Source organism: Ranitomeya imitator, chromosome 5 (genome assembly GCF_032444005.1).
Source record: "Ranitomeya imitator isolate aRanImi1 chromosome 5, aRanImi1.pri, whole genome shotgun sequence".
In the NCBI taxonomy this organism is placed as follows: domain Eukaryota; kingdom Metazoa; phylum Chordata; class Amphibia; order Anura; family Dendrobatidae; genus Ranitomeya; species Ranitomeya imitator.
Genome location: NC_091286.1, coordinates 656,627,904 through 656,654,794, shown reverse-complemented (window position 1 = coordinate 656,654,794; position 26,891 = coordinate 656,627,904). Strand labels below are relative to the sequence as shown.

The following is a 26,891-nucleotide window of genomic DNA, read 5'->3' as shown; positions in this document are numbered from 1 at the left end:
CATAGGGATTGTGATTGTGCTATCAATTTGATTCCTGGTAGTAAATTCCCAAAAGGTCGATTGTTTAATTTGTCCGTGCCTGAGCACACCGCTATGTGCAGTTATGTGAAGGAATCCCTGGAGAAGGGGCATATTCGCCCGTCATCGTTGCCATTAGGAGCAGGGTTCTTTTTTGTAGCCAAGAAGGATGGTTCGCTGAGACCTTGTATAGATTACCGCCTTCTTAATTAGATCACGGTTAAATTTCAGTACCCCTTGCCATTGTTATCTGATCTGTTTGCTCGGATTAAGGGGGCTAGTTGGTTCACAAAGATAGATCTTCGTGGTGCGTATAATCTGGTGCGAATTAAGCAAGGTGATGAATGGAAAACTGCATTTAATACGCCCGAGGGTCATTTTGAGTATCTCGTGATGCCGTTCGGACTTGCCAATGCTCCATCAGTGTTTCAGTCCTTTATACATGACATCTTCCGAGATTACCTGGATAAATTCCTGATTGTGTACTTGGATGACATTTTGATCTTCTCGGATGATTGGGAGTCTCATGTGAAGCAGGTCAGAACGGTTTTTCAGGCCCTGCGTGCTAATTCTTTGTTTGTGAAGGGATCAAAGTGTCTCTTTGGTGTGCAGAAGGTTTCATTTTTGGGGTTCATCTTTTCCCCTTCTACTATCGAGATGGATCCTGTTAAGGTCCAAGCCATCCATGATTGGACTCAGCCAACATCTCTGAAAAGTCTGCAAAAGTTCCTGGGCTTTGCTAATTTTTATCGTCGCTTCATCTGCAATTTTTCTAGTATTGCTAAACCATTGACCGATTTGACCAAGAAGGGTGCTGATGTGGTCAATTGGTCTTCTGCTGCTGTGGAAGCTTTTCAAGAGTTGAAGCGTCGTTTTTCTTCTGCCCCTGTGTTGTGTCAACCAGATGTTTCTCTTCCGTTCCAGGTCGAGGTTGATGCTTCTGAGATTGGAGCAGGGGCTGTTTTGTCGCAGAGAGGTTCTGGTTGCTCAATGATGAAACCATGCGCTTTCTTTTCCAGGAAGTTTTCGCCTGCTGAGCGTAATTATGATGTGGGCAACCGAGAGTTGCTGGCCATGAAGTGGGCATTCGAGGAGTGGCGTCATTGGCTTGAAGGAGCTAAGCATCGCGTGGTGGTATTGACTGATCATAAGAACTTGACTTATCTCGAGTCTGCCAAGCGCTTGAATCCTAGACAAGCTCGTTGGTCGTTGTTTTTTGCCCGTTTTGACTTTGTGATTTCGTACCTTCCGGGCTCTAAAAATGTGAAGGCGGATGCTCTGTCTAGGAGTTTTGTACCCGACTCTCCGGGTTTATCTGAGCCGGCGGGTATCCTCAAGGTGCTGCAAAAATTTCAGGCTAATAAACCTGATCGTTGCCCAGCGGAGAAACTGTTTGTCCCTGATAGGTGGACGAATAGAGTTATCTCTGAACTTCATTGTTCGGTGTTGGCTGGTCATCCTGGAATCTTTGGTACCAGAGAGTTAGAGGCTAGATCCTTTTGGTGGCCCTCTCTGTCGCGGGATGTGCGTGCTTTTGTGCAGTCCTGTGGGATTTGTGCTCGGGCTAAGCCCTGCTGTTCTCGTGCCAGTGGGTTGCTTTTGCCCTTGCCGGTCCCGAAGAGGCCTTGGACACATATCTCTATGGATTTTATTTCTGACCTTCCCGTTTCTCAAAAGATGTCAGTCATTTGGGTGGTCTGTGATCACTTTTCTAAGATGGTCCATCTGGTACCCTTGTCTAAATTGCCTTCCTCCTCTGATTTGGTGCCTTTGTTCTTCCAGCATGTGGTTCGTTTGCATGGCATTCCAGAGAATATTGTTTCTGACAGAGGTTCCCAGTTTGTTTCGAGGTTTTGGCGAGCCTTTTGTGGTAGGATGGGCATTGACTTGTCTTTTTCCTCGGCTTTCCATCCTCAGACTAATGGCCAGACCGAGCGAACCAATCAGACCTTGGAAACATATCTGAGGTGCTTTGTTTCTGCTGATCAGGATGACTGGGTGTCCTTTTTGCCTTTGGCTGAGTTCGCCCTTAATAATCGGGCCAGCTCGGCTACCTTGGTTTCACCGTTTTTCTGCAATTCTGGGTTCCATCCTCGTTTCTCTTCTGGACAGGTTGAGTCTTCGGACTGTCCTGGTGTGGATACTGTGGTGGACAGGTTGCAGCAGATTTGGACTCAGGTAGTGGACAATTTGACCTTGTCCCAGGAGAAGGCTCAACTTTTCGCTAATCGCAGACGCCGTGTGGGTCCCCGACTTCGTGTTGGGGATCTGGTTTGGTTATCTTCTCGTCATATTCCTATGAAGGTTTCCTCTCCTAAGTTTAAACCTCGTTTTATTGGTCCGTATAGGATTTCTGAGGTTCTTAATCCTGTGTCTTTTCGTCTGACCCTTCCAGATTCTTTTTCCATACATAACGTATTCCATAGGTCATTGTTGCGGAGATACGTGGCACCTATGGTTCCATCTGTTGAGCCTCCTGCCCCGGTTTTGGTGGAGGGGGAATTGGAGTATATTGTGGAGAAGATTTTGGATTCTCGTGTTTCAAGACGGAAACTCCAGTATCTGGTTAAATGGAAGGGTTATGCTCAGGAGGATAATTCCTGGGTTTTTGCCTCTGATGTCCATGCTCCCGATCTTGTTCGTGCCTTTCATGTGGCTCATCCTGGTCGGCCTGGGGGCTCTGGTGAGGGTTCGGTGACCCCTCCTCAAGGGGGGGGTACTGTTGTGAATTCTGTGGCAGAGTTCACTCCTGTGGTCACAAGTGGTACTTCGGCTGATTCTCTCTGGGATCTTCCGTTTGTGGAGGAAAGTGGTACTGCAGCTTCTGAGTTTCCTCCCTCAGGTGATCTGGTGAGCTCGTTAGCTTCTTCTCTACTTAACTCCACCTGATGCTTTGATCTATGCTTCCTGTCAATGTTTCAGTGTGGGACTTGTTTTTTCCCTGGATCATTCCTGTGGCCTGCTGCTCTGCAAAGCTAAGTTTTGCTTATGTTATTTTGTTGCTATTTTTCTGTCCAGCTTGCTTTATTGGTTTTTCTCACCTGCTGGAAGCTCTGAGACGCAGAGGGACCACCTCCGTACCGTTAGTCGGTGCGGAGGGTCTTTTTGTCCCCTCTGCGTGGTTTTTAATAGGTTTTTGTGCTGACCGCAAAGTTATCTTCCCTATCCTCGTTCTGTTCAGCTAGTCGGGCCTCACTTTGCTAAATCTGTTTCATCTCTATGTTTGTGTTTTCATCTTACTCACAGTCATTATATGTGGGGGGCTGCCTTTTCCTTTGGGGAATTTCTCTGAGGCAAGGTAGGCTTATTTTTCTATCTTCAGGATTAGCTAGTTTCTCAGGCTGTGACGAGGCGCCTAGGTTCTGGTCAGGAGCGCTCCACGGCTACCTTTAGTGTGGTTTGATAGGCTTGGGGATTGCGGTCTGCAGAGTTCCCACGTCTCAGAGCTCGTTCTATTATTTTGGGTTATTGTCAGTTCACTGTATGTGCTCTGACCTCCATGTCCATTGTGATTCTGAATTGCCTTTCATAACACAGAGGTGAGTGCAGATTTAAAAGCGAGTGTTGCTTGTTTGAATACAGTGAAGTCATCTTGCGAGTGTGTTTTCTTCCAACGCCGCTCCGCAACCCTGGACACTTGCCGGAGCTTTTTGGTAGTGTTATTGTGCCAAGGTTGTCTATTGATGCGTCGCACTCTGCCATGGATGAGAGGGGCAACCGTGTCAATAGCTGATGCGAGAGTGGAATTGTAGAAAGCAGTGGCAGTGTCTGTGTCGTGGAGTGAGGATATGGATGCCAGTGGTAGGATGGAGTCAGAGAGTGTGTGGGTGTCTAGGTGTGCAAGGTTTCTGCGTGGGTGCGCATGTTGCTGGACATGGATGACCAGTGAGGAGGACAGGGATGAGAAGGTGAGCAGATGGTGGTCGGATAGAGGGAGAGGGGAGGTGGTGAAGTTAGATAGAGAGCAGAGATGGGTGAATACCAGGTCTAGTGAATGCCCATCCATGTGGGTGGCTGCGGAGGACCACTGAGTAAGTCCAAAGGATGAGGTAAGGGACAGAAGTTTGGAGGCTGTTGACTGAAGGGTATCAATGGGGATGTTGAAGTCACCCATGATGATGGTGGGAATGTCAGCAGAGAGAAAGTGAAGAAGCCAGGTGGAGAATTGGTCAATAAAGGCAGTGGCCAGGCCCGGAGGTCGGTATATGACGGCCACTTGGAGGTTGGATGGAGAGTAGATGCGGACAGAATGGACTTCAAAAGAGGGGAGGACAAGAGAGGGAAGAGGTGGGATTGGGTTAAAGGTGCAGTTTGAAGAAAGGAGAAGACCCACTCCTCCACCATGTTTGTTGCCGAGTCAAGGGGTGTGGGTGAAGTGGAGGCCTCCGTAACACAGCGCAGCAGGGGAGGCGGTGTCAGAGGGTGTTAGCCATGTTTCTGTGAGGCCAAGGAAGGCAAGATTGCGGGAGAGAAAAAGGTTGTGAATCACATGAAGCTTATTGCAGATTGAGCGGGCATTCCAGAGTGCTCCAGAGAGAGGGAGCATAGGGGTGGGCGTCAGGGGCACGGGTTTTATGTTGGAAGGATTGCGAAAGTTCATTTTGGATAGGGAGTGATAGGAGGAAGTAGTAATGGGAGGTATGAGATGTGGGGGTCCACGGATGGGAGATATGTCTCCAGCAGTGAGGAGAGGCAGAGAGAGAGAGAGCATGTGGGAGAAAGAGAGTGGCCAACTTGTTTTATGTGTTTGTAGGACAGATTTGAGGTTGAGGAGCGGTCAGCAGAGGACAGGTGGGGAGGTAAGAGGGAGGGGGAGATGATTACTAGGTTAGAGAGTGCTGGGATTTGTGATAGCGAAGGAGAGAGAGGACTAGTAGAGCAAACACTGTAGGGGCATAGGTAAACATGGCGAAGAAGTAAAATGGGTTAATAGAAAAGCTAGATCCAAGTAATAAGAAGTGCTTACTCAGAAGTGTTCTTACCTCCCTTCTGAGTATTTTTTCCTGGGTCTTCTTTGTTCGAGTCTAATGTTTTTCTTCCCGTTCCCTCTTCTTCTAGTTTAACGCCCTCCTTACTCTAGGCTTGGTCAACATAGATTGCTCTATCACTGACAGTCAGCTGATGCATCAGGTGACTATTTAAAGGATGGTGGGAGTGGTCACCACCCACATCAGCTGACAGAGCAACTCTGCAATTACAGCACACTGCCAGCAAGGCAAAATGACATTAACCCACTCATGGCCTGAAAGGAAAAAAAGCTACATTTAAATCATAGTGGAACCCAAGCAGCCATGCATTTAAAAATTCATCGTGGCAGAAGCAGTGTGTTTCAGGTGTGCATTAAAATACATTCACAGGTCCCCAGCCAAAAAAAGCTTTGAGAAATTCCCTTTGTCATATATTTTACACATTTTAATATATTTTGAATAAAATATGTAATTTAAATACATTTTATTGCCTATGCCTCTTTATCCCTATTTATGCATAGGGATTTTGTTTATTATGGCTAGACTGAGGTTGGTAAGATACATTAAGTGGACATTTAATATTTGTAAATGTCCACCTAGCACAGTTTGTCTGCGGGTAATAATTAACATACAATGTTTAAATGGTGCTGATAATTTGAAGTTCACGGAAATCTGTGGTTGCAACAGCAAGATAATGGTGTGTAGAGCACGTGCTGCTAATGAAGTGGAGGCAGGTAGATGTGGAGCGTGGTTGATAGAACATTGAATCTCTCGGATTGGGAACTGCACCTGTAGAGCCAGGAGCGCTCTAGATGGCAGCATCCCCGGATACCCGGCAAGAAAAATGTCAACAGTGCTGGAGATGGCGTGTGACGTCACACTAGTGCGAAGGCTCAGATGGACCAAAAAGCTAACCAACGCGTTTCGGGGAATACACTCTTCCTTAGCGTGTCTTTATGCTATAGTACATAACGCTGCTTTATAGACTTCGGCTCCTCCCCTTTCTCCAAGCATTTGGCAATTGGATTAGTGGATTAAGGGAAAGTCATTAAGGGAGCTGTACATTCCCCGAAACGTGTTGGTTAGCTTTTTGGCCTATCTGAGCCTCCGCGCTACTGTGACGTAACGCTTCATCTCCATTACTGTCGGCCATTTTTTCTGCCGGGTATCCTGGGACGGTACCGGCCGGAGAGCTTCTGGCTCTACAGGTGCAGAGATTCAATGCTCTATCAACCACGCTCCACATCTACCTGCCTCAACTTGCAAGCAGGACATCTTCATTAGCAGCATGGACTCTACACACCTTTATCTTAATGGTGCAACCACACGGTATGTAACCCTTTCCATGAACTTCAAATTATCCGCACCATATAAAGAGTGTATGTTAATTATATATATATTTAGCATTACTCATATTAATTTCAGCAAATAAAAAAGCAATCCACTTTGCTGTAAATCCGCTGTAAGCAGAGTTGATGCCTGTCCTAAAATTTGCATATTTGCTAGCTTGCCGAGATTCAACTTCACCTTTAATAAAACCATAACCTAGACAAATATTGAATTTACGTTAGCTAGTACTGGCAAGAGGACGGTGTTTTCCCACAAGGCAGCAATATCGCATTTACCATAGATAAATGTTCCGTGCAATCTTCATCCGATTCTTTTAACTCTGATCGCACCATATAAGACCTGGGGATTTTTATGTGTTATTTTAGCTTGGAAAAAAAATCAATTTTCAATAGATTTATTTCTTGAGTAATTATTGCTTTGATGAAAACTTTAAAAAAACCTCCGGCAGTTCCATTGCTTGGACTGATAATGGAGAAGTCAGTTCTAGGAGGAGAAGGTTGATAAAAACAGTGCCCGAAGTGCTGGGAAAGAGCTCAATTTAGAGATTATTGCTCATCCTTCATAATGTTTCTTTCGTTGAGCCTCTTACGAAGTATTTTTCAAGACTTCATGGAGTTGTCCAGAATCAAAAAAAAAAAATCTCTCCTTGAATAGCTCAACCCATTCAAGTAAATTGGAATGAACTGCAATATCAGACATGGACCTCAGTGGTGCTAGAAATCTTCTAGCTTTGCAACCACGGACAGCAGATGCACAGGCAGCATAAAACAGGCACATTGTTACAAATAGCCGACTTATGAATATGGTCAGCTTAAGAGGAGAAAAGGGTGCAACAGGTACAGCAAAAATGTGCCAGAATTTCACAAAAAATGCTCCAAAATTGAGCAAAATTCCACAAGAGTTTGGGTAGCAGATATTGGTCTGAAAGGGAATCAGTCAGCAGATTTTTGCTACCTCATCTGAGAACAGCATGATGTAGGAAAGAGTCCCTGATCCCAGCAATGAATCACTTAGTTTACTGAGAGCAGCAGTTCTGACACAACCAGGGTTTTAGATTTAGCAATGTAGCAGAGCTGAGAAAGCTAACCCCACCCACACCAGGCTCTTTTACTGTCCTATAGAATCTGGGTCATGCTGAGTTGGCAGTGTTTAGAATGACAGCTTGGCCATCCAGTCTTGTGATGGGCATGCTGAACCATCAGTACCTTGATTGACAGCTCGGCCATCCAATATGTGACAGGTAGGAGCTGGGCTTTTTCCATGTGTTCTCTGTTATGGAGATTGCCCAGTTGCTTATCTGAGCAATCGACCTGTGATCCCTGCCAGACAAAGTTTGGGCTTCCTGGAGAGTGTTTGCCTGATTCTGTTGTGCTGAGTTCTGATTTTCATCTGCCTGACCCTTTGGGCAGTGTTATGACTATCACTTCATCTTGTCTTTTTGCTTTGATCTTCTATCTTCTGGTATTTTGACCCTGGACCGTGACCTGATTTACACTTTTGTTTCTCCTTTTTTTACATGCTCTCTTGGCACTGACCCTGAAACGTCCGACTTCTCTGCCTTACGGTCTGTCCTGAGTAATGACTAGCGACACAAGTATATTATACTTCTTATTTATTAATTTTCTCATGCTCATATAGCACCAACATATTCCACAGCTCTTTACAACCATCGTCATTACTCATTATCTCCAGTAAGGTTCACTATCTAAATTCTCCATTGCTAGGTCTTTGGAGACATGATCAATCTCCCAGAACAGCAAAATGAATATTCTTCTGAAACACTTTAAAAGGATTGTCTTCCTTGCTTTTTTATCATTTATTTACTTCCTAAATGCAAAGCTAAAACATTCTAAAATCTCTACTATTTTATTGCTGCAGAGTGTCTGTATCTAGCTACGGTAAGTGATATGCAGAAGAGATAAATCCTTCAGAGCTCCAGATCTTGATTGCTCTCTGGTCTCAATCCCTTCTTTCAGTGTTAGAGATAGCAGAGGTAGGTGCAGAGAGTTATACACAGTTATGAAATGGAAAGAAGAGAAAGTATTTGACGTTTTATGGAGAGTAGAGAAAATAGGTTACAGACAGTGAATAAACCACTTTGAAAGAAAATGTGTGCATTGCTGGACTTGTTCTCATACATGAAAGCTAGTGAAGACAGGCAAACCCTGGACACACACATACTTTTATTATGTAGAGTGCAAATCCAATTTGTATTACGTGTAGAGTCACACAAAGTTCACACCCAGTCTATGTTACTGCAAGAAAGAAAGCTCACATCCAGACTGTATTACTGGGAAAGTCAAACACAGAGCTCACATCCAGCCTATATTACTGGGAGAGTCACACACACAGCTCACATCCAGCTTATGCTCACATCCAGCCTATATTACTGGGAGAGTCACACACACAGCTCACATCCAGCTTATGCTCACATCCAGCCTATATTACTGGGAGAGTCACACACACAGCTCACATCCAGCCTATATTACTGGGAGAGTCACACACAAAGCTCACATCCAGCCTATATTACTGGGAGAGTCACACACACAGCTCACATCCAGCTTATGCTCACATCCAGCCTATATTACTGGGAGAGTCACACACGCAGCTCACATCCAGCTTATGCTCACATCCAGCCTATATTACTGGGAGAATCACACACGCAGCTCACATCCAGCTTATGCTCACATCCAGCCTATATTACTGGGAGAATCACACACACAGCTCACATCCAGCTTATGCTCACATCCAGCCTATATTACTGGGAGAGTCACACACACAGCTCACATCCAGCTTATGCTCACATCCAGCCTATATTACTGGGAGAGTCACACACGCAGCTCACATCCAGCTTATGCTCACATCCAGCCTATATTACTGGGAGAATCACACACACAGCTCACATCCAGCTTATGCTCACATCCAGCCTATATTACTGGGAGAATCACACACACAGCTCACATCCAGCTTATGCTCACATCCAGCCTATATTACTGGGAGAGTCACACACACAGCTCACATCCAGCTTATGCTCACATCCAGCCTATATTACTGGGAGAGTCACACACACAGCTCACATCCAGCTTATGCTCACATCCAGCCTATATTACTGGGAGAGTCACACACACAGCTCACATCCAGCTTATGCTCACATCCAGCTTATATTACTGGGAGAAACAAACTAAGCTCATATTTAGCCTATATTACAGAAAAATAGACATCACATTCAGACTACATTACAAGGAGATAAACACAGAACTCAATATATATTTTTAGGAGAGATAAACAGACTTCACATCCAGCCTATATTACAGATAGAAACATTCCCACAAGTGAAAAATCTGAAACTTGGATCAGGTTGCATGCTGCATATCAGGGCGTCTGGAAGTAAATTATGGATTTCAAATTGCAACCTGAAACTTTTGCAACCTCCTTAACTAAAGGTAACCAATAACATACGGTATGTAAGAATCAATTTTTCCATGTGAAAGTTGTCAAAAAAAATGTTTTAAAATATATGTACTCTCTGCCTCTAACTTTTGGCGCTCCAGCATAGGAGATGAAGTCTGATACTTCAGTCACTTAATCACTGAGGCTTGTGATCAATTTCATTGGTGAAGTGAGTGTAACTAGACATCATTGGATGGGCTTCATACAATGTCCTTCCCCAACAAGGGCTGTGGTGCAGCGAGGAAGGTTAGTGTATTTTCTTGAAAAGTATTTTAGAACATTCCCTTCCCTTTAAGGCTAGGTTCACATTGCGTTAGTGGGTGTCCGCTAACGGACTCCATTACATGGCGCAATTGTCACAATTAACGCTATGTAACAGATCCGTTAGCGCACCCATTGACCGCAATGTGCTAACAGATCTCTAACGCATCGCTAACGAATGCCATTTTTGGCACGCGCTAGCGATGTCCCGTTAGTTTCGGACGGACCTCGGACGCTCGGGCATCTGTGCTAGCGGGATCGCCAAACGCGACCCCTTTTAGGACATTGCGTTGGCGCAATCCGTTAGCATATGCGCTAAACGGATTGCCCTAACGCAATGTGAACCTAGCCTAAAACTTTTTTCATGAGTCAGATCACCTTTCTATGTGACTTGGCTTCATCTGTAACAACTAAAGTTCCTCTAAATTAGAAAGACATCCTGTGACTTATCCAAGGTTTATACATTTCCCTTCTACAATTTACAAATCACTGCAATTTACAGGCTGGGAAGTAGATGTAATGGGTGAATAGACTGTAAGAAGAAGGCGCTGCACGTTCCTGCAAATTGTTCCTATTTTCTTTGCTTCAATTTTTATTTTTGTCCATTTCCAGGTAATTCAAAGAGAAAGGAGCGCTGGGCTGGTTTCCATCTATTGAGATCTTCGACATCTCTCTTTTCTTCTTCCAGGCTTTGTATATTAACCTTGACTTTGAACGGAACACTGTGGACAACAGGCAGAAGAGTATGTACCCCATCAAAAGTCTGGTTCACTTTAATACAACATAATACGCTGGAATAAAAAAAAAAGGAAAAAAAAGAAACTTTGCAAATAGTCTTTCATAAAAATCTCCCACTGTGTTGAATACACAGCTCCTATGAAGACCTATGTGACTCCATGGTAAATCAGGTCAACGGACTGTCAGCATGTATAGGAATTCAGAATCCCCATTATTTATCGATCCATCTTTTAATTTGTTTGCATTATAGATCAATTTTGATCAGGAAATATTAAAAAAGCAATAAACTCTCATACTGAACCTTCCTCGTACCCGTCTCCTGCTACCCACTTTGTCATGTGGGATATTATCAGAAGTGGTGTGGGCTGCCGAAATAAATGGAAACAGAAGATGTAACCAATAAGCAGACACGGTAATGCACAGTAGAGAGGGACTAGGTATGGCAAGGACTGAAGAGTTATAAGAGGTTATTGGTTTTTAACCACATACCACCATTTTGCTGGATCCATGCAAACCAATATGTTGATTTACCTGAATGCCTCTCTTTCTCTATACCTATAGCTAAACTGTGATCTCTGACATTCTTTCACTATCCAAATTCCCTACAAAACCGCTGCTGCATTCCCTGCTTTTTCTTTTATACAGACTAGGATAGTGTCTCCTGATAGGCTGAGCTATAACATGTGATGTGATAACTATAAAACATTATGAAGACCACCTAGTTGTGCCGGTGCTCATTTGATCCATATCTAGTTAATGCAATCTTTTGCCATTTGCATCTATTTATCTATGTCATATACAGTAGAAACCAGAAGTTTACATAAACTATGAAAAAAAAACACAATTGCATGTTTTTTTACAATATTTGACATGAAATCAGAATAAACGCTTCCCGTTTTAGTTCAATTAGGATTACCATAATTATTAATATTTGCCTAAAGAAAGAGAGAATGTTTTAAGGCATTTGTATTACTTACAGCAAAGTCAAACGTTTGCATACATTTCATTAGTATTTGGTACCATTGCCCTTAAACTGAATGACTTGGGTCAAACGTTTGGGATCTCCTTCCACAAGCCTCTCACAATAGTTGGTCGGAATTTGAGCCCATTCTTCCTGACAAAACTGGTGCAACTGATCCAGGTTTGTAGGTCGCCTTGCTCACACCGGTCTTTTCAGCTTTGCCCAAAAAATTTCAATAGAATTGAGATCAGGGCTTTGTGATGGCCGCTCCAAAACATTGACTTTGTTTTCTTTAAGCCACTTTGTCACCATTTTGGCAGTATGCTTCGGGTCATTGTCTATTTGGAAGACTCATTTCCGCCCAAGCTTTAACTTCCTGGCTGATCTCTTGAGATGTTCGTTCAGTATTGCCAAATAATCTTCTTTTCTCATGATGTCATCTATTTTGTGAAGTGCCCCAATCCCTCTTGCATCAAAACAACCCCACAACATAATCTGCCACCCATGTGTCTCAGAGTTGGGATGATGTTCTTAGGCTTCCTAGCTTCTACCTTTTTTCCTCCAAATATAACGATTGTCAATATGCCCAAAAAATTAAATTTTAGTTTCATCAGACCACAGGACATGTTTCCAAAAATTAAGGTCTATGTTCCTGTGTGCATTTGCAAACATTAATCTGGCTTTTTTATGTTTCTTTTGGAGTAATGGCTTCTTCCTGGCAGAGTGGTCTTTCAGCCCATGTTGGTACAGTCAGTACTCGTTTCACTGTGGACATTGACACAATCTTACCAGCTTCTGCCATCATCTTCACAAGGTCTTTTGTCCTTGGGTTGATATGCACATGTCGGACCAAAGCATGTTAATTTCTGAGACACAGAACCCGTCTCCTTCCTGAGCGGTGTGATGGCTGGATATTTCCATCTTATTTGTACTTGCATATAATTGTTTGAAATTGTACCCAAGGATGAACCAGACTTGTTTAAATCCACAAATCTCTTCCTGATATCTTGGTTGATTTAATGAGACTTTGCCATGATGCTACACAAGGAAGCAGTATGTTTCAGGTGTGCATTAAAATACATCCAAAGGTGGATGTACCAGAAGCTTCCAAACCCATTACATCATCATATGGGCAGTCCAGAATTGTTTAAAGGTGTAGTAATCCTAGTGTATGTAATCTTTTGACTTTGCAGTAAGTGATAAAAATGCCTCAAAACATTCTCTCTCTCTCATTATTCTGGCATTTGGCAAATATTAATAATTATGGTAATCCGAATTGACCCAAAACAGGAAAGGTTCATTCTGATTTCATGGCAGATATTGGGAAAATCATGCAGATGTGTCTTTTTTATATAGTGTAAGTAAACTTCTGGCTTCCACTGTATATTTCATATCTATCTATCTATCTATCTATCTATCTATCTATCTATCTATCTATCTATCTATCTATCTATCTATCTATCTATCTATTATAAGGGTTGACTTTATGGAGTATTTAGGGACAAATATTAGCTTATGGTAAGGTGATTTTGTACTTACCTTGGTTTCTTGGGCAATTTTTGAAGAGGAATGAAAGTATCAGATTTAACCTTGAAAGATTCCCTGCAACAAAATACTATATAAAAAAGCTGGAATTTTTAATCTGTAAAACACAGAACATGCACCTGTATTATTACAGTACTGTTATTATTGTCATTATTTATTGTTGTTTTTTTTTCTTTTAGTGTGCATTTTTTTGCACTTGCTTTGCTTTTTTGTCTTCAGGCTTTTTTTTAACATATCAGTGGTTACATGCAAGACTGTTCTGCAAGAAGCAATGATATTTCAGCTGGATTGATCCTAAACAGCATCACGTTGAACAAAATCATCCTGGTACAGCAAATATGCAACTGCATAAACTAAATATATAACAAATATACCATATTTTTCAGATTATAAGACATACTTTTTCCCCACAATTTTGGGGGAAAATGGGGGTGCATCTTATAATGCGAATGTACCTTACCGGTATCGTTGCTGCAGGCCGCAGGCTGGGATGAAGGGGTGTCCGGGGTGGTGCTGCAAGTGTCCGGCGCTGGTACCCAGTGCTCTGTGGGTGTCTCTGGTGCCCAGCGGCACTGCAGGGGTGTCCGGTGGTGCTACTGCGGGTGTCCGGCACTGCTGCCCATTGCTCTGCTGGTGTCTCTGGTGCTGTGGGTGCACGGCTGACGCTGCCCAATGCTGCTGCGGCGGTCTCCGGTACTGCCGAGGCCCACCCCGGCAGCCCCCTGATTTTCTGTGTGGTGGACTCTGGCAAAATGGCTGCCAGGAGAGCGGCGCATGCTGAAATCTCATCTCCTGAGATCTCGATGCCGAGATCTCAATCTGCACATGCGCCGCTCCCCCAGTGGTCATTTTTCCTGAGTCCATCGCACAGGAAATCATGGGACTTCCGGGGCTCTGGCGTTTCACAAAATGTCGGCAGAGCCCGGCGGCACCGGAGACTCCCGCAGGGGCACCGGACAGCACCGTCCGGGCAATCACAGCATCGGAGAGCACTGGGCAGCAGTGCCAGACACCAGCAGCACTGCCGGACACCCCTTCATCCCAGCCTGCAGCCTACAGCATCACCCAACTCCTGCCTTCTTCAGCAGCGACCCTGGGTCCCCGCTTCACTGCAGCCACCACCCCCAGTAAGCAATAAGATTCATGGATTATAAGAAGCACCACCATTTCATTTAAAAAAAAAAATCCTATTTTTCTCCTCAAAATTTGGGGTGAGTCTTACAATCCGGAGTGTTTTATAAAGCAAACAATACGGTAATGCTAAATCTAATTTTGCTTCTATTAAAAAATGTTCGCTGGTTGCAGTTGATGAAATTTTGACTAATACTACTGCTACTACCAATACTACTACCACCATCTAAATGCTCTCTTTGTAAGGTATGCAATTGTAAGATTACTTAGCTTAGTTTCTTAGCATATTGACATGTTTCTATATCTTTTTTAGATATGCCTCGTTCTTGCATTCACAAAGCGGATAGTTTTTGTTGCCTATGTGGAAAAATCACTTTTGCGTCACAATCACAGCAGCAAAACTTGATTACCATGATAAGGAAAGCCTACAACCTGTATTTTGGCTGCAGAATAGGAGGAGATCAGGACAAGAGTTTGGCTACACACGTGCCACAATAGATGCGCATCACATTTTACTCAGTGGTTGCATGGAAGAGGCAATCTCTGCCTTTCGCAGTCCCAATGGTCTGGAGAGAGCCAACTGATCACGCTACCAATTGTTACTTCTGCATGGTGTCTCCCATAAAATAAGGAGTTTCAAGGAAGAAAAAGTGGACTTAACAGTATCCTAACATTCCATCTGTAATATGCCCAGTGTTACATATGGAAGAACTGCTGGTTCCAAAAGCATCAGAAACATTTTCATTTGAGTCAAATGAGGAAGAAGAGGGCATTTGGTGTCAGGAAGTATCTTCCTCTCATGACCCAGAAAGACCTTGACTCAACCACAATTCAACAAGATCATTCAGTTCACTTTGTGCTATAGAGATTTGGATCTGCCCAAGAGTAAGGCTGAGCGTTTAGGAGATCCACTGCTCTTGCCTGGAACCTAGCAGGTGATGTTCTGATTTCTTTGTTCCGCAACCATGATAAAGATCTGGTCCAATACTTAATCATGCAGGGCAATCTCGTGGTATGCAACAACACCGAAGTTCTGAACATAAGTCATAATACAGATTCATCCAAAACAAGCCTAAAAGCTATTGTGCTGCATAATGGCAGCCATCTTCAATTCCAGTTGGTTATGCAGTCCACATGAAAGAAACCCATGACAACATGAAGCAGCTTTTGAGGTGCCTGAAAGAAGACCAATATAAATGGCCCTGCTGTGGTCACATAAATTGGTTGTCCCCTTACTTGATCTTCATGGTGGATACACAAAGTATGTAAAGGCAATGGATAAAAATGCAAAAGCATTCAAGTATGCCATTGATAAATTTCCAAGGTTTAGTGAAACAAAGTTAAAGGAAGAAGTCTTGATTGGACCTCAGATTCGTAAGCTTCTTCAAAGCCTCAGATCCGTCGTGTGTCAAAGGAAATATAGGGGACTTCCAAATTACTGGTAGTACAAAGGCTCTGGAAAAGTAAAATGGCTCCTCGACCCCCAAAAGAAATCCAGAGAATTCTGTGGTCCCAAATCCAAATGCCCCTCTCCCTTCTGAGCCCCACAATGTGCCTAATCCACATTTAAGCAAATTGTAGAAAGCATAATACACCTATGGGCAGGAAATAGTCAAATATAGAAAAATAAATATTGTATCATACACTGCCCATGGTATAAACTAGGACCTAATCAGGACCAACTGCAACAAACTATGCAAAAGACAACGGAAAAAGACAGTCTTAAAGTCCAACTCATATAGAAAATTACAAAACTTCATTCATAATTAAATCAGGGACAAGGCAAACGGGAGTAAAAATGAAGAGACAAAATCAGCATCCAAAAAGAGGCCGGTGTGACCATGCTAGAAAGTATGCATATATTTTACTCTAATTCTATTTAATCACACAGTATATATGCCCATATTGCTTGAAGCAAATTCCCGCCCCCTGAGGAAGGAGAGTACTCCGAAACACGCGTCAGGTGGCTCGGCGTGACCTTGTGAGCTCCCGTTGCTGCAATTTTGCAAGGTACTTTGTATATACCTCCATGTCTCATTGATATGGTTTTATGTTAACCTAACTATGTGCACATTCTTGTACGGTGGGAATTTGCTTCATACAATATGGGCATATATACTGTGCGATGTTTAAATAGAATTAGAGTAAAATATATGTATACTTTCTAGCATGGTCACTCCGGTCGCTTTTTGGATGCTGATTTTGTCTCTGCATTTTTACTCCCCTTTTTGCCTTGCCCCGGATTTAATTATGAATAAAGTTTTGTAATTTTCTAAATGAGTTGGACTTTATGACTGTCTTTTTCCGTTGGCTTCTAAACCACATTTAGCGTACACATATTTGTATTTTCTGTAGTGATAAGAGCCCGCCTAATTTATGGGTACATGTCTCCAGAAGCATGAGCTGGGCACAATGTACTGGTCACTACAATGTACTGGTCACTGCAATGGCAGTATGCAATTTTCCCTGTGCAATATCCACTACTGCTTGTTTCTGGGAAACAACTATGGTGTCAAAATTGTAGATGACTTCCCAACGGGGTATAATTTCCAAAATAGGGTACCTTGAAGGGGAATTTGCACAACACAGTTTGGGTTCCATTTTCTCCTGTTACCTTGTGAAAATAAAAAAATTGGGAAAAATGTGATTTTTATTTTTATTTTCACCGGTCTACATTTTAAACTTTTGTGAAGCACTGTGGGGTTCAAGGCGCTCACCACACATCTTGATACATTCCTTGAGGGGTCCATTCCATAAAAATTTGTTTTTAACCACATATGGGGTAACGGTGTACTCAGGAGAAATTGCACAACACATTTTGGGGTCAAATTTCTCCTACTTCATGAAAATAAAACCTTTGGGACTAACAAAAATTTTATTTTCACGGCTCTACATTATAAACTTCTGTGAAGCACCTGGGGGTTAAAGGTACTCAGCACAGATCTAGATAGGTTCCATGAGGGGTCTAGTTTCCAAAATGGTGTCACTTTAGGGGATCGTCAACTGTTTAGGCACATCAGGGGATCTCCAAATGCGACATGGCATCTGCTGATTATTCCAGCAAATTTTGCTTTCAAAAAGTCAGATGGCACTCTGTTGTGAATTCTGTGGCAGAGCTCCCTCCTGTGGTCACAAGTGGTACTTCGGCTGATTCTCTCTGTGAGCTTCTGTTGGTGGAGGGAAGTGGTACTGTGGCTTCTGAGTTTCCTCCCTCAGGTGATCTGGTGAGGTCGTTAGGTGCTTCTCTACTTAACTCCACCTAATACTTTGATCCTGGCTTCCTGTCAATGTTCCAGTGTTGGACTTGCTTTTCCCTGGATCATTCCTGTGGCCTGCTGCTCTGCATAGCTAAGTTCTTCTTTGCTATTTGTTTGTTATTTTTTCTGTCCAGCTTGTCTAATTTGTTGCTGGAAGCTCTGGGACGCAAAGGGTGTACCTCCGTGCCGTTAGTTCGGTACGGAGGGTCTTTTTGCCCCCTTTGCGTGGTTTTCTTTAGGGTTTTGTGTAGACCGCAAAGTTGCCTTTTCTATCCTCGCTCTGTTAAGAAAGTCGGGCCTCACTTTGCTGAATCTACTTCATCTCTACGTTTGTCTTTTCATCTTAACTCACAGTCATTATATGTGGGGGGCTGCCTTTTCCTTTGGGGTATTTCTCTGAGGCAAGGTAGGCTTATTTTCTATCTTCAGGCTAGTTAGTTTCTCAGGCTGTGCCGAGTTGCATAGGCAGAGTTAGGCGCAATCCACGGCTGCCTCTAGTGTTGTTTGGAGAGGATTAGGGATTGCGGTCTGCAGAGTTCCCACGTCTCAGAGCTCGTTCTATGATTTTGGGTTATTGTCAGATCACTGTATGTGCTCTGACCGCTATGTCCATTGTGGTACTGAATTGCCTTTCATAACAGTACAGGAAGCCAAAAGTACTAATGATTCTCAATAGAGGGAAAGGAGAAGTTCTGAGACCATTTTTTTTTCTTTGCACTGTGTTTTGCCTTTTTTTTCCCCCTAGACATTTGGGTGGTTCAGTACACAGGTGTAGCGATGGACATTAGAAGTCTGTCTTCATTTGTGGATCAGCTCTCGGCAAGAGTACAAAAGATTCAAGACACTATTGATCAGAAATCTATGTTAGAACCAAGAATTCCTATTCCGGATTTGTTTTTTGGAGATAGAACTAAGTTTCTGAGTTTCAAAAATAATTGTAAATTATTTCTGGCCTTGAAACCTCGCTCCTCTGGTGATCCAGTTCAACAGGTTTTGATTGTTATTTCTTTTTTGCGTGGCGACCCTCAGGACTGGGCATTTTCTCTTGCGTCAGGAGATCCTGCATTGAGTAATATCGATGCGTTTTTCCTGGCGCTCGGATTGCTGTACGATGAACCTAATTCAGTGGTTCAGGCAGAGAAAAATTTGCTGGCTCTTAGTCAGGGTCAGGATGAGATAGAGGTATATTGTCAGAAATTTAGAAAGTGGTCCGTGCTCACTCAATGGAATGAATCTGCGCTGGCAGCTATGTTCAGAAAGGGTCTCTCTGAAGCCCTTAAGGATGTCATGGTGGGATTTCCTATGCCTGCTGGTTTGAATGAGTCTATGTCTTTGGCCATTCAGATCAGTCGGCGCTTGCGTGAGCGTAAATCTGTGCACCATTTGGCGGTCTTACCTGAGCTTAAACCTGAGCCTATGCAGTGCGATAGGACTTTGACCAGAGTTGAACGGCAAGAACACAGACGTCTGAATGGGCTGTGTTTCTACTGTGGTGATTCCACTCATGCTATCTCTGATTGTCCTAAGCGCACTAAGCGGTTCGCTAGGTCTGCCACCATTGGTACGGTACAGTCAAAATTTCTTCTGTCCGTTACCTTGATCTGTTCTTTGTCATCGTATTCTGTCATGGCATTTGTGGATTCAGGCGCTGCCCTGAATTTGATGGACTTGGAGTATGCTAAGCGTTGTGGGTTTCTCTTAGAGCCCTTGCAGTGTCCTATTCCATTGAGAGGAATTGATGCCACGCCTTTGGCCAAGAATAAGCCTCAATACTGGACCCAGCTGACCATGTGCATGGCTCCTGCACATCAGGAGGTTATTCGCTTTCTGGTGTTGCATAATCTGCATGATGTGGTCGTGTTGGGGTTGCCATGGCTACAAGCCCACAATCCAGTATTAGATTGGAAATCCATGTCGGTGTCCAGCTGGGGTTGTCAGGGGGTACATGGTGATGTTCCATTTCTGTCAATTTCGTCATCCACCCCTTCTGAGGTTCCAGAGTTCTTGTCTGATTACCGGGATGTATTTGATGAGCCCAAGTCCGATGCCCTACCTCCGCATAGGGATTGTGATTGTGCTATCAATTTGATTCCTGGTAGTAAATTCCCAAAAGGTCGACTGTTTAATTTATCCGTGCCTGAGCACGCCGCTATGCGCAGTTATGTGAAGGAATCCCTGGAGAAGGGGCATATTCGCCCGTCATCGTCACCATTAGGAGCAGGGTTCTTTTTTGTAGCCAAGAAGGATGGTTCGCTGAGCCCTTGTACAGATTTCCGCCTTCTAAATAAGATCACGGTTAAATTTCAGTACCCCTTGCCATAGTTATCTGATTTGTTTGCTCGGATTAAGGGGGCTAGTTGGTTCACCAAGATAGATCTTCGTGGTGCGTATAATCTGGTGCGAATCAGGCGAGGAGATGAATGGAAAACTGCATTTAATACGCCCGAGGGTCATTTTGAGTATCTAGTGATGCCATTCGGACTTGCCAATGCTCCATCAGTGTTTCAGTCCTTTATGCATGACATCTTCCGAGAGTACCTGGATAAATTCCTGATTGTGTACTTGGATGACATTTTGGTCTTCTCGGATGATTGGGAGTCTCATGTGAAGCAGGTCAGAACAGTTTTTCAGGTCCTGCGTGCTAATTCTTTGTTTGTGAAGGGATCAAAGTGTCTCTTTGGTGTGCAGAAGGTTTCATTTTTGGGGTTCATCTTTTCCCCTTCTACTATCGAGATGGATCCTGTTAAGGTCCAAGCCATCCATGATTGGACTCAGCCAACATCTCTGAAAAGTCTGCAAAAGTTCCTGGGCTTTGCTAATTTTTATCGTCGCTTCATCTGCAATTTTTCTAGTATTGCCAAACCATTGACCGATTTGACCAAGAAGGGTGCTGATTTGGTCAATTGGTCTTCTGCTGCTGTGGAAGCTTTTCAAGAGTTGAAGCGTCGTTTTTCTTCTGCCCCTGTGTTGTGTCAACCAGATGTTTCTCTTCCGTTCCAGGTCGAGGTTGATGCTTCTGAGATTGGAGCAGGGGCTGTTTTGTCGCAGAGAGGTTCTGATTGCTCAGTGATGAAACCATGCGCTTTTTTTTCCAGGAAGTTTTCGCCTGCTGAGCGAAATTATGATGTGGGCAACCGAGAGTTGCTGGCCATGAAGTGGGCATTCGAGGAGTGGCGTCATTGGCTTGAAGGAGCTAAGCATCGCGTGGTGGTATTGACTGATCATAAGAACTTGACTTATCTTGAGTCTGCTAAGCGGTTGAATCCTAGACAGGCTCGTTGGTCGCTGTTTTTTGCCCGTTTTGACTTTGTGATTTTGTACCTTCCGGGCTCTAAAAATGTGAAGGCGGATGCTCTGTCTAGGAGTTTTGTGCCCGACTCTCAGGGTTTGTCTGAGCCGGCGGGTATCCTCAAGGAAGGAGTAATTGTGTCTGCCATCTCCCCTGATTTGCGGCGGGTGCTGCAAAAATTTCAGGCTAATAAACCTGATCGTTGTCCAGCGGAGAGACTGTTTGTCCCTGATAGGTGGACCAATAAAGTTATCTCTGAGGTTCATTGTTCGGTGTTGGCTGGTCATCCTGGAATCTTTGGTACCAGAGAGTTAGTGGCTAGATCCTTTTGGTGGCCGTCTCTGTCGCGGGATGTGCGTGCTTTTGTTCAGTCCTGTGGGATTTGTGCTCGGGCTAAGCCCTGCTGTTCTCGTGCCAGTGGGTTGCTTTTGCCCTTGCCGGTCCCGAAGAGGCCTTGGACACATATCTCTATGGATTTTATTTCTGATCTTCCCGTTTCTCAAAAGATGTCAGTCATTTGGGTGGTCTGTGATCGCTTTTCTAAGATGGTCCATCTGGTACCCTTGTCTAAATTGCCTTCCTCCTCTGATTTGGTGCCATTGTTCTTCCAGCATGTGGTTCGTTTACATGGCATTCCAGAGAATATCGTTTCAGACAGAGGTTCCCAGTTTGTTTCAAGGTTTTGGCGAGCCTTTTGTGGTAGGATGGGCATTGACTTGTCTTTTTCCTCGGCTTTCCATCCTCAGACTAATGGCCAGACCGAACGAACCAATCAGACCTTGGAAACATATCTGAGATGCTTTGTTTCTGCCGATCAGGATGACTGGGTGTCCTTTTTGCCTTTGGCTGAGTTCGCCCTTAATAATCGGGCCAGCTCGGCTACCTTGGTTTCGCCATTTTTCTGCAATTCTGGGTTCCATCCTCGTTTCTCTTCAGGACAGGTTGAGTCTTCGGACTGTCCTGGTGTGGATACTGTGGTGGACAGGTTGCAGCAGATTTGGACTCATGTAGTGGACAATTTGACCTTGTCCCAGGAGAAGGCTCAACGTTTCGCTAATCGCAGACGCCGTGTGGGTCCCCGACTTCGTGTTGGGGATCTGGTTTGGTTATCTTCTCATCATATTCCTATGAAGGTTTCCTCTCCTAAGTTTAAACCTCGTTTCATTGGTCCGTATAGGATTTCTGAGGTTCTTAATCCTGTGTCTTTTCGTCTGACCCTTCCAGATTCTTTTTCCATACATAACGTATTCCATAGGTCATTGTTGCGGAGATACGTGGCACCTATGGTTCCATCTGTTGATCCTCCTGCCCCGGTTTTGGTGGAGGGGGAATTGGAGTATATTGTGGAGAAGATTTTGGATTCTCGTGTTTCTAGACGGAAACTCCAGTATCTGGTTAAATGGAAGGGTTATGCTCAGGAAGATAATTCCTGGGTTTTTGCCTCTGATGTCCATGCTCCCGATCTTGTTCGTGCCTTTCATGTGGCTCATCCTGGTCGGCCTGGGGGCTCTGGTGAGGGTTCGGTGACCCCTCCTCAAGGGGGGGTACTGTTGTGAATTCTGTGGCAGAGCTCCCTCCTGTGGTCACAAGTGGTACTTCGGCTGATTCTCTCTGTGAGCTTCTGTTGGTGGAGGGAAGTGGTACTGCGGCTTCTGAGTTTCCTCCCTCAGGTGATCTGGTGAGGTCGTTAGGTGCTTCTCTACTTAACTCCACCTAATGCTTTGATCCTGGCTTCCTGTCAATGTTCCAGTGTTGGACTTGCTTTTCCCTGGATCATTCCTGTGGCCTGCTGCTCTGCATAGCTAAGTTCTTCTTTGCTATTTGTTTGCTATTTTTTCTGTCCAGCTTGTCTAATTTGTTGCTGGAAGCTCTGGGACGCAAATGGTGTACCTCCGTGCCGTTAGTTCGGTACGGAGGGTCTTTTTGCCCCCTTTGCGTGGTTTTCTTTAGGGTTTTGTGTAGACCGCAAAGTTGCCTTTTCTATCCTCGCTCTGTTAAGAAAGTCGGGCCTCACTTTGCTGAATCTATTTCATCTCTATGTTTGTCTTTTCATCTTAACTCACAGTCATTATATGTGGGGGGCTGCCTTTTCCTTTGGGGAAAACCGAAAAAACAATGGATACAAGAGCTCAAGGTAACAATGTAACAACTTTTATTAAGGACAGATAAAAACTAACAACAATAAATACATTCGAAATATCATGTGTAAAACACAAAAGATGCAAGAGATAAAAGTAGAGGCAAACCTAGTGCCACGCACTGATGTAAAAGTACAATCAAGGGCAAGTCAAATAGTAGCTAAGAGGTCAGGAAGCCATATATGTGAACATACAAATATAATAAAGGTAGAGAATTAATCAAAGAATAGGCTATATGACCTAATACCAAATAGATATGGCAGCTACATAGGAAATATAAATAAATACAGCTCCAAAACACTGAACAGGCAGCAGGAGGATAATGCAGACATATAGACAACTGTAAGGGAATCCCATCAAAGCACAGTGCACATTAATAAACCCCACAACTCATAATCATCTATCCGATCGCAAAAGAGTTTGGCGTTAAAGTCTCTGAACCCCTAATGTCTCAATAGGCCATGTATTTATACAAAGTCTCAGGAGGTCCCATACATAGGGGGAGGACTGAGCCAATACGGGGTTAGTGCAATACCGACCTGCTGCTGTCATGCGTGGAAGAGGGGGCCCCGACGTGCGTTTCGCAGTAGTTGCTTCCTCGGGGGGCGCTCTGTTAAGAAAGTCGGGCCTCACTTTGCTGAATCTATTTCATCTCTACGTTTGTCTTTTCATCTTAACTCACAGTCATTATATGTGGGGGGCTGCCTTTTCCTTTGGGGTATTTCTCTGAGGCAAGGTAGGCTTATTTTCTATCTTCAAGCTAGTTAGTTTCTCAGGCTGTGCCGAGTTGCATAGGCAGAGTTAGGCGCAATCCACGGCTGCCTCTAGTGTTGTTTGGAGAGGATTAGGGATTGCGGTCTGCAGAGTTCCCACGTCTCAGAGCTCGTTCTATGATTTTGGGTTATTGTCAGATCACTGTATGTGCTCTGACCGCTATGTCCATTGTGGTACTGAATTGCCTTTCATAACAGCACTCCTTCCATTCCAAGCCTTACTGTGCACTCAAGCATTAGTTTTCTTCCACATATTGGGTATTGGCGTACTCAGGAGGAATTGAACAAGTTGGAAGGTTCAATTTATTCTGTTACGTTTATTAAAAATGCTCAAATGTGGGCTAAAAAACATTTTTGTGGGAAAAATGTAATTCTTTGACTTTCACGGCTCAACGATATAAACTTCTGTGAAGCACTTGCGGATTCAAAGTGCTTACTTACACATCTAGATAAGTTCCCTGATCGGTCCAGTTTCCAAAATGGTGTCACTTGTGTGTGTTTATACTGTTTAGGAACATCAGTGGCTCTCCAAACGTGACATGAAATCCACTAATTATTCCAGCAAATTTTGCATTCAAAAAGTGAAATTACGCTCCTTCCCTTCCGAGCCCTGCCATGTTCCCAAATAGTGGTTTTCCCCCACATATGTGACATCAACATGCTCAGGAGAATTTGCAAAACAAATTTTGTGATCCATTTTTTCCTGTTACTCTTGTGAAAATAAAAATTATCAAAAAAATTAAGTCTATATTAAAATTTTTGTGAAAAAAAGTGTTATTTTTTTTTCCTTCTACGTTCCATTAATTCCTATGAAGCACCTGAAAGCTTAATAAACTTCTTGAATGTGGTTTTGAGCACCTTGATGGGTGCAGTTTTTAGAATGGTGTCACTTTTGGATTTTTTCTGTCATATAGAGCCCTCAAAGTCACTTCAAATGTAATGTGATCCCTTAAAAAAAAATTTGTAAATTTTGTTTAAAAAAAATGAAATCGCTTGTTAACTTTTAACTCCTAACTTACTAACAAAAAAATTAGTTTTCAAAAATTGTGCTGATGTAAGTAGACATGTGGAAAATGTTATCTTTTAACTATTTTGTGTGATATAACTCTCTGATTTAAGGGCATAAAAATTAAATGTTTGAAAATTGCCAGATTTTCAAATTTTTTGCCAAATTTCCATTTTTTTCATAAATGCAAGTCATATAACAGACGATTAACCACTCCCATGAAGTACAATATGTCACGAAAAAAAACATCTCAGAATGAATGGAATACTTTAAAGTGTCCCAGAGTTATTACTTTATAAAGTGACACTGGTCAGAATTGTAAAATTGGGCCTGGCCATGAAGGTGAAAACAGGCTTGGGGCTGAAGGGGTTAAAGATTAATTTGCATCTAGACTTTTTTCACACCAAACTGTGGAGTAGTGAGTAGAGTTGAGCGACCTTGACCTTTTTAGAGTCGAGCCGGGTTTTGCGAAACCCGACTATGTCCAAAGTCGGGTCGAGTGAAATCGGCCGATTATGACGTAAAGTCGGGATCGACCGAAACACGAAACCCAATGCAAGTCAATGGGGCAGCATAGTCGGCAGTGAGTGGGGGCCAGGAAAACACCTAGAGTGGCCATTTTAATGTCAAAACCATCCATTCTTCTTAATGAAGCTTGTCAAGCGTAATTTACCTTATAATAATTGGAAGGCATTTGAAATTGGGGGTCATTTGGCTAAAGTTGTGGGGGGTAGGGCTGGTTCAAGTAATTAGTGGGCCCAGGAAATCTGGACCACGTCACGGCAGTGGAGCAGGGAGAGGTAAGTATTTCAACTTTGCAAGTGCTGTGAACCTGAGCAAGCAGGGGGGGCCCACTCGTTGGCATTGGCACTGGCACAGGGCCCCTCAAAGTACAGCGGTGTGTTTGCACGGCGGGGGCGCCTCCCACCGGCAGCAACACTTTTGCGTACTATGAGAGGCCCTGTGCCAGTGACGTCGCCAACTAGTATTCCTCCCCCCACCTGATGAAGGAACCTGCACTTTCATCTGCACCTTCCTCTTTGTCCCCGTGTAAGGTGGTATGGTATGCGGGAAGAGCAACCTGACTTTCAGCAGGGTCACAATGTTGTTGTGTAGCGTGCACGGGGAATGTTGCGTTATGGGTCAATGTACCAGCAGACTCATCTATCACTGGCTGGGCAATGGGCACGATGAAGTGGAAACACAGATATAGGCCCAAAGAAGAAAGTGGGCTAAATGCAGTTCAAAATTGGTAACACAGGAATAACCAGGGGGCATTGCAGTGGAGGACAACTGGAATGAGAGGCTGACACAGAGAGTAGGGCCAAATCAGTAAGTAGTCGAAATGCAGTTCAAAATTGGCAACCGTAGTAAACAGGCGGCACAGCTTTGTTCAGTGGAGGAGAACAGCAAGGAGTGGCAGACACCGATAGTAGGCCCCAAACCAACTAGTACGCCAAATGCAGTTGTTCCATTTAACCACAATTTAATGAGAGCCTGAAGATAGAAGCTCAGGAAAGGCAACCTGGGGAACACCTTGGAGTGTAACACACCATCTCTCTCCACCCCATACCCATTTTGTATGGCCTAATGCAGTGTACTTTTCTACAACTACTAAACGAGAGTCGGAAGACCGAAGCAATGGCAAGGAAACCTGGGGAACACCTTAGAGTGTAACACACCCTCTCTCTACACCCCATACCCAATTTGAAGGCCTAATGCAGTGTAGTTTCCAAGAACTACTAAACGAGAGCCGGAAGATCGAAGCTCAGGAAAGGCAACCTGGGGAACACCTTGGAGTGTAACACACCCTCTCGCTACACCCCATACCCAATTTGAAGGCCTAATGCAGCGTAGTTTCCAACAACTACTAAACGAGAGCCGGAAGATCGAAGCTCAGGAAAGGCAACCTGGGGAACACCTTGGAGTGGAACACACCATCTCTCTACACCCCATACCCAATTTGAAGGCCTAATGCAGAGTAGTTTCCAAGAACTACTAAACGAG

The 26,891-nt window shown here is 43.8% G+C and overlaps 1 protein-coding gene across 1 annotated transcript in view; it reads right to left on the bottom strand.

Annotated features, from left to right (window-relative positions):
• Positions 1–7,932: 7,932 nt before the first annotated feature.
• SPATS1 (spermatogenesis associated serine rich 1) overlaps positions 7,933–26,891 on the bottom strand; it is a 137,995-nt gene continuing 119,036 nt past the window's right edge. Inside the window, exons 6-7 of the mRNA XM_069728184.1 lie at positions 13,285–13,347; positions 7,933–10,768 (exon numbers count right to left, since the gene is read on the bottom strand). Coding sequence (XP_069584285.1) covers positions 10,639–10,768; positions 13,285–13,347 — 193 coding nt within the window. The 3' untranslated portion in view covers positions 7,933–10,638. The remainder of the gene's footprint in view (positions 10,769–13,284; positions 13,348–26,891) is intronic.